Source organism: Euleptes europaea, chromosome 5 (genome assembly GCF_029931775.1).
Source record: "Euleptes europaea isolate rEulEur1 chromosome 5, rEulEur1.hap1, whole genome shotgun sequence".
Taxonomy (NCBI): domain Eukaryota; kingdom Metazoa; phylum Chordata; class Lepidosauria; order Squamata; family Sphaerodactylidae; genus Euleptes; species Euleptes europaea.
Window position 1 is genome coordinate 96,831,261 of NC_079316.1, and position 11,757 is coordinate 96,843,017.

The 11,757-nt window shown below is 46.6% G+C and overlaps 1 protein-coding gene across 2 annotated transcripts in view; it reads right to left on the reverse strand.

Moving 5' to 3' along the window:
• Positions 1–11,505, reverse strand: part of ARID5B (AT-rich interaction domain 5B) — a 237,803-nt gene extending 226,298 nt beyond the window's left edge. For both annotated transcript variants that reach the window (XM_056850125.1, XM_056850124.1), the window contains exons 1-2: positions 11,389–11,505; positions 10,629–10,883 (exon numbers count right to left, since the gene is read on the reverse strand). In XM_056850125.1, the coding sequence (XP_056706103.1) occupies positions 10,629–10,883; positions 11,389–11,409 (276 nt within the window). In that variant the 5' untranslated portion in view covers positions 11,410–11,505. The remainder of the gene's footprint in view (positions 1–10,628; positions 10,884–11,388) is intronic.
• Positions 11,506–11,757: the final 252 nt, after the last annotated feature.

Here is an 11,757-nt window from a genome sequence, read left to right on the forward strand (position 1 = left end):
CCCAGCTCATCCTCTTAGACTATGAGGAGAGACTTAGGGAGTTGGGTTTGTTTAGTCTGGAGAAGAGAAGGTTGAGGGGAGACATGATAGGGATGTCATGTGGATGAGGGAACTAGCTTGTTCACTGTTGCTCTAGAAACTAGGACACGGAGTAATGGATTTAAACTAATAGAAAAGCGATTCCACCTAAACATTAGGAAGAACTTCCTGACGGTGAGGACTGTGGAATGTGCTGGCTCGGAGGGTGGTGGAGTCCCCATCTTTGGAGGTCTTTAAGCAGAGGCTGGATGGCCATCTGTTGGGAGTGCTTGGATTGTGGGATCCTGCATGGCGGGGAGGGGGAGGATTGGGGTCACTGGGGATGTGGGGGGGAGGGTTGGGGTCAATTTCCTGCATTGTGCAGGGGGTTGGACTAGATGACCCTGGTGGTCCCTCCCAACTCTATGATTCTATGACTACAATCACATTTGACTTGCAAAACACAGGGAGGCTGAAATGCATTGCAAAGCCTTCTTCCTACATGGCCACCACCTGATTCAGAAGAGTGGTGCAATCTCACTCAAAAGTGCCTGTTTTTCATGCACAACAAGAGAGGGCCCAGCTCTCCTGAAGCCCAGAAGGTAACCTGTTCTTACTGGCGACATCTCTCCAAAGTCTCACTGAGGTTGAGAACCAGTGTGGTGTAGTGGTTACGAGCGGCAGACTCTAATCTGGAGAACCAGGTTCGATTCCCCACTCCTCCACACTGGGTGGCTCTGGGCCAATCACAGTTCTCTCAGAACTCTCTCAGCCCCACCTACCTCACACGGTGCCTGTTGGGGGGGGGGAGGCAATTGTAAACTGCTTTGAGACTTCTTACGGTAGAGAAAAGGGGGATTTAAAATCCAGCTCTTCTATTCTCTTCTTCCCCCAGCCCTCTCAACCTGAGAGTGAAAGTGATACCTTATACTTTGAATGTCGAAGGACACACTCCAGAGCTGAGTTACAGCCCCTCTTGCATACACAAGATGGCAACACATTCCAAAAGGGGGTAAATAGTTCTCCTCTTGAGTAGATTACATTAAATCACCAAGACTGCTCAGAGCAGTTTACATGACGCCCTTTTGTTTTCTTCCATCCAGACCATGGCTGTTACCGCACTTGTATTCCCAGCGATGTATTAAGAGTTTGAAAATGTTATAAAAAATACTGTTCGCACTTTCTGTGTATTCCCACCGATGTATTAAGAGTTTGAAAACGTTATAAAAAATACTGTTCGCAATTTGTTTGGCCCCTTTAGCTGTGGAGACGTTTTCCAACCATTTATAAGCCGTGGTATCCAAAAACCCTTTTAAAGCGATGTTTTTTATAACATTTTCAAACTCTTAATACATCGCTGGGCATACAAAGTGTGGTAACCCCCACTGATTTGGTCCATACCTCCTTAGCATCACTAATGCTCCTGAAATAGGTGCTCTAAGATGATGATGAATCTAAAACTTGCCATTCCAGCAAACAAGGGCAAGGGCTGGTTTCCAACAGGACTACATCCCAAACCATTAGGGTTGACAACCTCCAAGCTGTGCCTGGAGATCACCCAGAATTCCAAATGATCACAGAGATCAGCTCCCCTGGAGAAAACAGCTGCATTGGAGGGTACGGTATTATACCCCAGGTCCTTTCTCTTCCCTAACCCTGACCTCCCCAGGATCCACCCCCAAATCTCCATGAATTTCCCAACCTTGAGTTGGCAACCCTACCAGCCTCTCTGTGTCCTCTCAGACCCTTGACATTTCTTATCACCCAGTCTTGCAGAGTAACCGGCAGATACGTTGGTGTACCATTTTCTTTCTGTTTCAATTTATACGCTGCCTTTCTGTCACATGGTATTCAAAGTGGATGACAGTAAAATGATTAAAAGCATCACATCACCATAAATAATTCATTAAAAAAAGAATGAATACACTTAGTCATAAAACTAGTAGCAAATAACACAGCAGCAAATGAATTCCTGGAATTTGAAAAGCTTGGCAGAGCAACTAGGTTCTTTATGCAGGGCATAAACGATCTCACTCCGAAGGGGAGGTTTACATTTCGGAGAAGGCACTTTCCAAGGTATTCCTGAGTAAAGGAACAGTTACCAACAAGGGTTGTCAGGCATGGCCTGGGAACCTGCAGGAGTCCGGGTGGGCAGGGGCATGGGGGGCAGGTGTTGTCAGTGACACCACGATGTCACTTCCAGGGAAAACGTGGAAGTGACGACATGCCTCTAGGAATCAATGGAAACTCTATACAAATCCATAACGTTTCTGTCGATGCCAAGAGAAGACTGATGTCAGTTCTAGGGTTTCCCCAAAAGTAGCATCACGCCAGCAGCCAATGGTAATTTTTTTGGGTTTATTTTTCTCTACATGCCACTCAGATAGGGTTACCTGCGGTAAGTCTCCTGCCATAGCAGGAGATCTGGCAACCACCGGGGGGGAAATCCCATCCCTTTAATAGAGAATGGGATGCTGTTCACTAGGTGATGTTATTTATTTCCATTCCACGAAAAACTTCAACTGCCATTTTAAGCCTCTGTTAAGGGGCCAGGACCTTCACCCCCAGGCCTGTTAGCAACTCTAGCTGTAGGTGATGTGAAAGACCTCTCTGCCTGAGACCCTAGAGACCTGCTGCCAAACAGCATTGATATGGGCAGACCAATGGTCTGACAATATAAGGCAGCTTCATATGTTCGTGGTCACCTTTACACCAGAAGAAAGGCAGCGTGAACGGCACCGGCTACAGGACTCTCCTGCACTATACTGCACTTTCTTTCTCAGGGAGCTGTTACCAAATTCCCAGCTTGGGGTTAATGCACTAAATCACTGGTGCAGGACTAATCCTTGCGGTGATGTCCCCCACCCCAACCTGGCTTGTGCCGGCCCTGATGCAATCACAGCCATGGAGGAGAGAGTCTGGAGTAGCATGGTGCTATAGTAACCCTTCAGGCTCTAGGGACTCTACCCTGGAATTCTCAGTACGCTCCTCGGGTTCCATGGGGAAACCCATAGCAGTGCACTGGGGGGGGCGGGAAGGAACGATAGCATCAAAAACATTTCCAGTGGTGGGAACATGGAGCACAAGCCAGCCCAAGGTATTTTAACAGTAATTCTGGAAAATCAGCCAACTACTTTTACACATCACGTTACTCATGTAAAAATAACACGCTTGCAAAGCTGAGACAGGTTGCTTCTAAAGGAATTGCTGGAATGAGTGTGGATAACTGGACACTGAGTAATCCTGAAAAGCCTGCTTTAAAATGCAAATATTGACTCATGTCAATTACAGGCCAGAGCAGCAATCCTAAACATACTCAGAAGCAAATACTTGCTCTCTAGTAAGTTTTCTTAGGGTTGCAACCACCTTCCCCTAAAATCTAGAAGCACCAAGCCAGGTAAACCTTGACCGGTAGTACCTTATCTAGACTCCATACTGAGTTTAGCATTTGTATAGCACTTTAGACTATACAAAGCAAATCACATATATCTCATGATGGTGTCATTCTTACAACTACCCTGAAAAGCAAATTGACATCAGCCATTTACTTTGACTTTACTCTTCATGTTGTGGTCACATTTTACATCAGTTAACATAATGCACATTGTTGCATGCCCTGAATTTTTAAAACTGCATTAATGTTCTTATGGAACGGCACATTTAGTGTCTGGCTAAACATTAAAGAAAAGCCCTGTTAAAAGAAGCTAGTGACATGTGCTCGAAATAGCACCGTTTGCCAAAAAATTGACTGCTACTATAGATTCTCATATAATCTGTTATCATTTGAGATCTTGATGGATTCACCAAGCGTCTTAGAACTTTTGACCCAAGGATGAGAGTAGTAACTTCTTTCACTATGCAGGAAGGCCAACTCACTGTCCGATCTAGAGTATCAAGTGTATCACACTTCTATTTTCCATTCCACCCAGCTGCTACATAGGAGAGTGGCTTGATTTATGTACTGTAATAAATTCAGTAGTACTTCTTTTATTAGACAGCAGTCTAAGGGAGGATGTGTGTCTTCTGAACCTTTGGCTAGACCTCTAGACTTCTGCCAATACCAGCATCTCGGAATGACACCAAATTCCATCCCATCCCAATGGCCCAATGAACACATGAAGCTGCCTTAATACTGAATCAGACCCTTGGTCCATCAAAGTCAGTATTTTCTACTCAGACTGGCAGCAGCTCTCCAGGGTCTCAGGCAGGGTTTTTTTTACATCGCCTGCTGCCAAATGCTTTAACTGGAGATGCCGGGGATTGAACCTGGGACTTTCTGTATGTGAGGCAGATGGTCTCTCACTGAGCCATGGCCTCTCCCCCATATGGATTGGAATGCAGGCAATGCCAAGAAGGATCCAGGAAGAATTCTGTGCAAGTCCTGAGGCCTCCGCTGTAAGCTGAGGTTGATGGCCAAAGAAGCCCCGGTAGCATCTCTGAGCGATTCATGGCTAGATCTTTAAAAAAGGAAGCTTAACAACCAACTCACACAACAAGCCAAAGTGGAACAGATCCTGCACTCAAGTGAAGGATGAGAGGTTCAAAACAGACAAAGGGAAGTAGATCTTCACACAACATGGAGTTAAACTGTGGAACTCCCTGTCCGTGGATGTGGTGATAGCTGCCAACTTGGAAGGCTTTAAGAGGGGAGTGAACGTGTTCATGGAGGACAGGGCTATCCATGGCTACTAGTCAAAATGGATACTAGTCATGATGCATACCGATTCTCTCCAGGATCAGAGGAGCATGCCTATTATCTTAGGTGCTGTGGAACACATGCAGGATGGTGCTGCTGCAGTCGTCTTGTTTGGGGGCTTCCTAGAGGCACCTGGCTGGCCACAGTGTGAACAGACTGCTGGACTAGTTAGGCCTTGGTCTGATCCAGCATGGCTTTTCTTTATGTTCTTGTAAGTGCCAGTGCAACTACACCTAGCAATACAGACTTGAACTTTCAGGCCTAACTCCATGTTACATGCAAACACACACAAAGTGCCAAAAAGAACCAGTTTGGTGTGGAGCCGTGGTAGAGGAGGGGAGAAGATGCATAGTCCTTTCTGTATTCACTGATTCTCTGAGACAATTTACCCCCTCCCCTAATCCATTTCTCCTTACAAGTGCTTTTCTTAGAAACACCAGCTCTTATTACAATCATGCAGTTCGGCATTTATACTGAAATAGGGCTGTTCTTCCTTTACAAGTATTATTTATTTACTTCATTCATACCCCAGCTTTCTCCCCAATGGGGACCCAAAGCGGCTAACACCATTCTCCTCCCTTCCATTTTAGCCCCACAACCATCCTCCTAGACTGTTAGTCTGAGAGTGTGCGAGTGGCCCAAGGTTACCCAATGATAGTCTATGGGGATTCGAACCCAGGTCTCCCAGGTCTGACACTATACCAGCCATTAACTGGTTACATACAAGTTCAATGGGTTACATATTAAATATAAAGAGAACCACCTCAAAAGCCCCTGATCCAAGAAAACGCACAGCAACCTGTTGAAACGCATATAATCAGAAGCACTGTTAAGGCTGCAGATCCCACGGCCAAGCCCCTGGAACAACTGACCACCAAGTAAAAAAAGATCAGGCTGCCAGCTCCTTTACCAGGACATGACCCAGTGAACTCAGCGGGATTTACTCCTGAATAAATGCACAGCAACACATAACACAAGAATGCAATGAATGCGCATGTGTTCCTTTCCCCACGCATACGCATGGGCAGTGTGGATTTGCATGCATTTGTCACACATGACTGATTCCACGTTCGTTTCGTAGGCATCATTTTATCCAACGCAACTAACAATGCATCCCATTTGCTGAGTACACAGTTCCCTTAACACATTTATTTTCGTTGCTTCAATCAATTGGTAGCCCCTTCTAGGACATTACAATTCTGAGAAGTTGTCACAGCCTTCACCAGACAAGCCAAGATACCTACAAGCAACAAAGAGCAAGTCTTTGATGCAGCTGATCCCCAGCTCCTGATAAGATCCAGTGTTCTGCTAATGATCAGTTTTACTCACAGCAAGTGCCTCTGTTGACCCCTGACCTCACCAAAAACCTCTGACACTACAAGATTTACAATCCCTATTTTTTTAAAAAGGGTTCAACCACACTTCACCCCACTGTCCTCTGTGCATAATTAAATTTCTAAGCCACCTCTGTTATTTTCTCTATAGATTATTTCCAGTGCTATTTTCGCAGACAGGAGGACACAGATGTACGAAGGGTTACAGGAGATTTTTCTCAGTTAAAAACAGCCGCCTCTCGCGCTCAGGTTCAGAAATAGCTGTTGATGTAATTTACATGAAAGAATTATTACTGTGGTTACTTGAAATAACTGCTCTGTGTACCGAGAAAAAATGCTGAAACCTTTCCCTTAAGTAGCCAACTGCCAATCAGAGAAGCCCTTCCATTCTGTTTTGGTTTCTGCCCTGCGCATTTCTGAACCGAATTTATCATCCAAAACAATTTAAAATCAATGCTTTAAAAAAAAAAAAACATTTAGGCAACTATAAACAAGTTAATGGAGTAAGTGAAAACGGAGTACAGTTCTTAATGGGAGTGTTATGTTGCCCTCTCTAGGCCCTGGCTCTAAGTGCGAGTTTCTGTAAGCTTGGTGCCAGAGAAGTATCACTGTGTGTACCATTCCTGCTGCTGCTACTCTGCTAATGAATGACTAGCTGGGGCCAGCAGGGGAAATGACATCATTGGGGTGTACAACTGAACTGCATCAGGGGGGGAAAAAAACTTTCTACCTGCTCCAGGGTTTTGTCACCCACATTCCAACAGGAGGCATTTGCATTGTTTCGAGACGCACCTCTTCTGTCTCCATTAAAAGGAAAAAAAATTGATTTTCATACAGGCTGAATCATTCAGAGACACGTCGGTTTAAACCGAATGAAACATACCGCTGCAGTCATTCAGCTAATTGTTGGCGGTTTGCATTTTTTTAAAAAAGAAAATAATTAAAATCATGCGTAATTATTAGGAATGTATAAATGTATATGCAGATGAGTTTATCCAAGGAACATTCTGGGCTTGTAAGGGCAAGATTAATTTTTCTCTGATGTTCATACCACAACAACATGAGATGGTCATTAAAGCATATTAAAATGATTTGTGGCCCATCCCCCACACCCTTTCTAAACCCTTTCATTAAAAAAACAGGCACAGAACTTGACTGGCTTATAAATATTCACCATGAGAGATTTCAACATATTTTTAATCCTGTTGCTTAATCCTGCAGCCTGATCCGATGCATAATTACTCAGAAGTAAGTCCCTCTTTGCTCACATGTAAGTGTATACAAGACCAGGTGACCAGCTACCCCAGGGGCAGTTATTTTTTGTCAACTGAAATGCTAGCAGAGCAATCCTAAAAAGAGTTACACCTTTATGAGCCCATTAACTTAAAGGGATTTAAAAGGGCATAACGATGTTTAGGATTACAGAACACATCTAAGCATTTCAGCCTGTAGTCTCACTGTAAACAATATGATTACTCATCAATACCTGCTCTACAGAGGCAGGGTAACCATCATTCATAAACATGTTAAAAAAAATAAGTGACCAGGAATACAAAATACTAGGCACACCTCTTTGGGAGTCAGCCCCATTACAGACAGTACACCTTACTTTAGAGTAGCACACAGAGGATCAGGCTGAAAAGTCAGCCATGTATATCATTTACTTTCCCAACATCTTAACCAAAACCAAAGTCACCCCAAATGATTTAATAGCATTTTCAATCATTTCCTGTCTGGTTTAGTGCCCCCTTCTAGTATTCCTGTAGCCTTTTTAATGGGGGGGGGGGAGGATATTTAATCCTTCCTCCTTTCCAGATCACAGACCATGTTGAAGCAATAAATTTGAAAAGCAAATAATAAGTATTCCTGAAAGGGGGGAGGGGAGAGACAGCTGCAGGGCAAAGTGGGGAGGGGAGTTGAAAGAGAGAGGTTGCCCAGTGGAGCCAGTCCCCCTCTTTCTATGTGTGTGTGTTAAGTGCCCTCAAGTCGCTTCCGACTCATGGCGACCCTATGAATGAAAGTCCTCCAAAATGTCCTATCTTTGACAGCCTTGCTCAGATCTTGCAAATTGAAGGCCGTGGCTTCCTTCATTGAGTCCATCCATCTCTTGTTGGGTCTTCCTCTTTTCCTGCTGCCCTCAACTTCCCTGCTGCCCTCTTTCTATAATTTATCCATATTCCCAAATGTCAATTCAGGAAAGATTTTTTTTGGGGGGTGGGTGGGTGGGTGGGAAGGGGAAGGGCCATGAAAACCCACATCTTGGATGAGAATGGACAGAACCCCATCCGCAGGTGAACACAAGGCTTGCGGAAGATCAAAGTTAACATTTTGTTTAAAGAGGTATCCGCTCCTATGACACAGGGTAGAGACAATGGGCAAAACGCACGGTCGCTTGAGCCTCCTTTCTTCCAGCCAGGATTCAGCCGGGATCGAACGCACATTCGTGCGTTCGATCCTGGCTGAATCCTGGCTGGAACAGGGAAGAAAGGGCTAAAGCGACCGTGCATTTTCGCCCATTAATCCGCATTAATGACTCGCTGTCCGGGCGGGGAGAGAAGGAGGCTGAAGGGGGGGGGCAGTACAATTAACTCCATCAGCCTATCGATCGTTGAAGGGTCTGGCAGCTGGGGTGGCAAAGATGGGTGGGGGGCCTCTTTGTGGATCGCAGGCCGGCTCCTCTCGGATCGCCCCTGCATCTGGCTGGCGTTGCTTTTATCATGCCGAGGATGATGCGCCCTTGCAAAAAAAAACCACACACACACAAAAAACCAAACCCACAACTCTCGCCCACCTCTCTCCGCATAAACACAGCGTCCCTTAAAATAGTTCCTGCTCAAGAGCACGGCTCGCAGTCAGCTGACTCGACTCGCCAGCAGGATTGCGGGCAGGCACGAAATTACAGGTGGGGGGGAGAATAAGCCCCCCACCCCCATCCATGCGGGCTCTGCTTCTGCCTCTCGCTGCACTTTCCAAGACCCCCAAACTTTTCCTGAATGCACAACTAACAAGGTGCCCTCTCTCTCTCTCTCCCTCCCCAGGAGCAAGAATGCAACACGCAAGCTGGCTCTTCAAACCACCCGGACCCACCGCTTTCGACTCGCTTGGGACTGCAGCCAAGCCTGGGCTGCTCTGGAGTAAGCCCCGCCGGCTCCCAAATCCGCCTACACAGCAAGATCTATGGCAGCTTTAGGGGGAAGATCAACGCTACAGGCGTTGTCTTCAGCCAGGGCATTCACTCTTTTGCATTCTGGAAAATGCCCAGCTTTCTTTCTCTCTCTTTTTAAACAGGAGTAGAAAAGAGCAAGAGTCCAGCAGCACCTTAAAGACTAACAAAAATATTTTGCTCATACCCTGCCAGAAAAATATTTTTGTTAGTCTTTAAGGTGCTACTGGACTCTTGCTCTTTTCTACTACTGCAGAAGTGAGCTGTGGCTCACGAAAGCTCCTACCCTGCCAGAAAATATTTTTGTTAGTCTTTAAGGTGCTACTGGACTCTTGCTCTTTTCTACTACTGCAGAAGTGAGCTGTGGCTCACGAAAGCTCCTACCCTGCCAGAAAATATTTTTGCTAGTCTTTAAGGTGCTACTGGACTCTTGCTCTTTTCTACTACTGCAGAAGTGAGCTGTGGCTCACGAAAGCTCCTACCCTGCCAGAAAATATTCTTGTTCGTCTTTAAGGCGCTACTGGACTCTTGCCCTTTTCTACTACTGTAGACAGACTAACCCGGCTACCCACTTTTTAAACAGTCATTGTGTTGAAGGCATCACACAGAGTCGATCGGCAGAGCGAGCTGGCTGCGAACGCTTAAACGTGTTTGTGCTTGGCTATTGCACACCGGAGTGCTTTTTGCAAGACGCCCAGGCGGAGCTAGCAAGTTATCCCAATGCCTTATTCCCAGCACCTGTCATTTATCACTTTAGTCGACACGTCTTTTGCCAGCGAGATCGCTTTTGATCTCTCGCTCCGCTCGCCTCCATTGCGCAATTTCCGCCTGCTTTCCCCAACAGATCAAAATACTCCACGAGCACCTCCCCATCCCCCCCAAAAAAGAGAGCACAGGCATAAACCTCCATTTAAAACGCACACAGATCCTTCCAGGCGAACAATATTTAAATCCACTTAGGGAGGGAGAGAGGGAGGGAGAGGAAAAAAAACCAAGCTCTGAAAATGAAGCGAAGCAACAAAGCATGTGACGCCGTTTACACAGCAAAGGGGAGGGGAGGAGGAAGAGGAGGAGGAGGAGGAGGAGGAAGAAAGGGGGGGTGATGTAAGTAAAGATCACCTTCAGCACAGAGATACCAAGTTGTTGGATCGCGGCTTTAAAACATGCCTGCCCTGGCTGAGCCCTCTTTTTAAAATGACAGCCCAGCCTGGCAAAGGCGAAGGGCGCCTGGCCCTTTAAAAGCACCGAGGCTCACGTTGCCGGCAGCAGGGAACATTTCAAGACTTGTCCTTTAATCAACATTACAAGCCGGAGGGAGGGAGGAAAGGGGGGGGGCTCCCACCCCAGCAGCCCTACACACACATACAGGCACATGCACAACAATGACACACCGACACCGAAAGGTTATGTTTACCACCTCGCCATGGTCGCTGCTTCTGCCCTGGGGGGTATCTTCGGGTAGAAAATAAAGTTTGGAGCTGGATAAAAGTTGCCTGCTAGTCCTCTCTTCCCACAGCAGCTGCAGCTCCGCTATGCACATCGGGTCCTCTGGCTTACAGCGTACAAAGAAAAAATCGCCCAGGGACAAAATCCTTGGTCTGCCTTCAAGGTGGAACTGAAAAGCCTTGTAGAAAATGTAAGGACCGTGTAAACCGCACGGGGAGCCGACCCACTGGAAAATAATAATATTAATAATAATATTAATGATAATAATAATAATGGTGGTGGTGGTAGTAATCATAATAAATAAATGAAGGGGAGGGTCGGGGGATGCATATCAGCCATTGCGGATCAGTCAATTAAAAATAAATAATAACCACCCCAAATCTGACCGGGACATATTGGAGAGGCACCTTTCCACAAGAGACCCAGGCTAAGGTGGAAATAATATCAAAATGAAAAAAGGGGGGGGGAGAGTGAGAGAGAGAGCTTGTCTTGGGAGACTGGCCGGTTTTTCTCCGGAGGGGGGGGGAAATTCCGATCATAGGCACCATGATAATAATTTGTGTCGCTATGTAATCAGCAAGGGCATATTTTTTTTTTAAAAAAAGGGGGAGAATGGAAATCAGAGGGGGAAAGTTCTTGAAAAGTTTGGGGGAGGCGGAGGTGGGTGTCCAAGGGGCCCGGGGTGCCGGGGTCTGGGGCGCAGAGGCGGGGGGGAGAGGAGAACCGAATACCTGGACTGAATTGGACTCCATCGCGACGTTCTGAATTGATTGAACTCAACATTCTCTCCAAACTTGTTGGCTTGAATGGATTGCATCAGGTCCTGGCAGGGAAAAGCGATCTCTCCCCCACCGCCGGCGCCCGGGCGCAATATAAAGCCCGACCCTGACGCCGCAGGCCCCCCCAAAATAGCCCCGAACCCCGCTCCGCTCTTCTCGCGACCCCCGGCTTCCCAACCGTGCCCCAAACGCCCGGCTTCCCTCCCGGTTGCTGCCCGTGTGCACAGGCGGTACAGGTCAGTGCCTAAGCAATGCACGGCCGAGAGGCGCACAGATCAAGGCAAAACCGGGATCGCGAGCCCTTGTAAAAATCTGTCGACG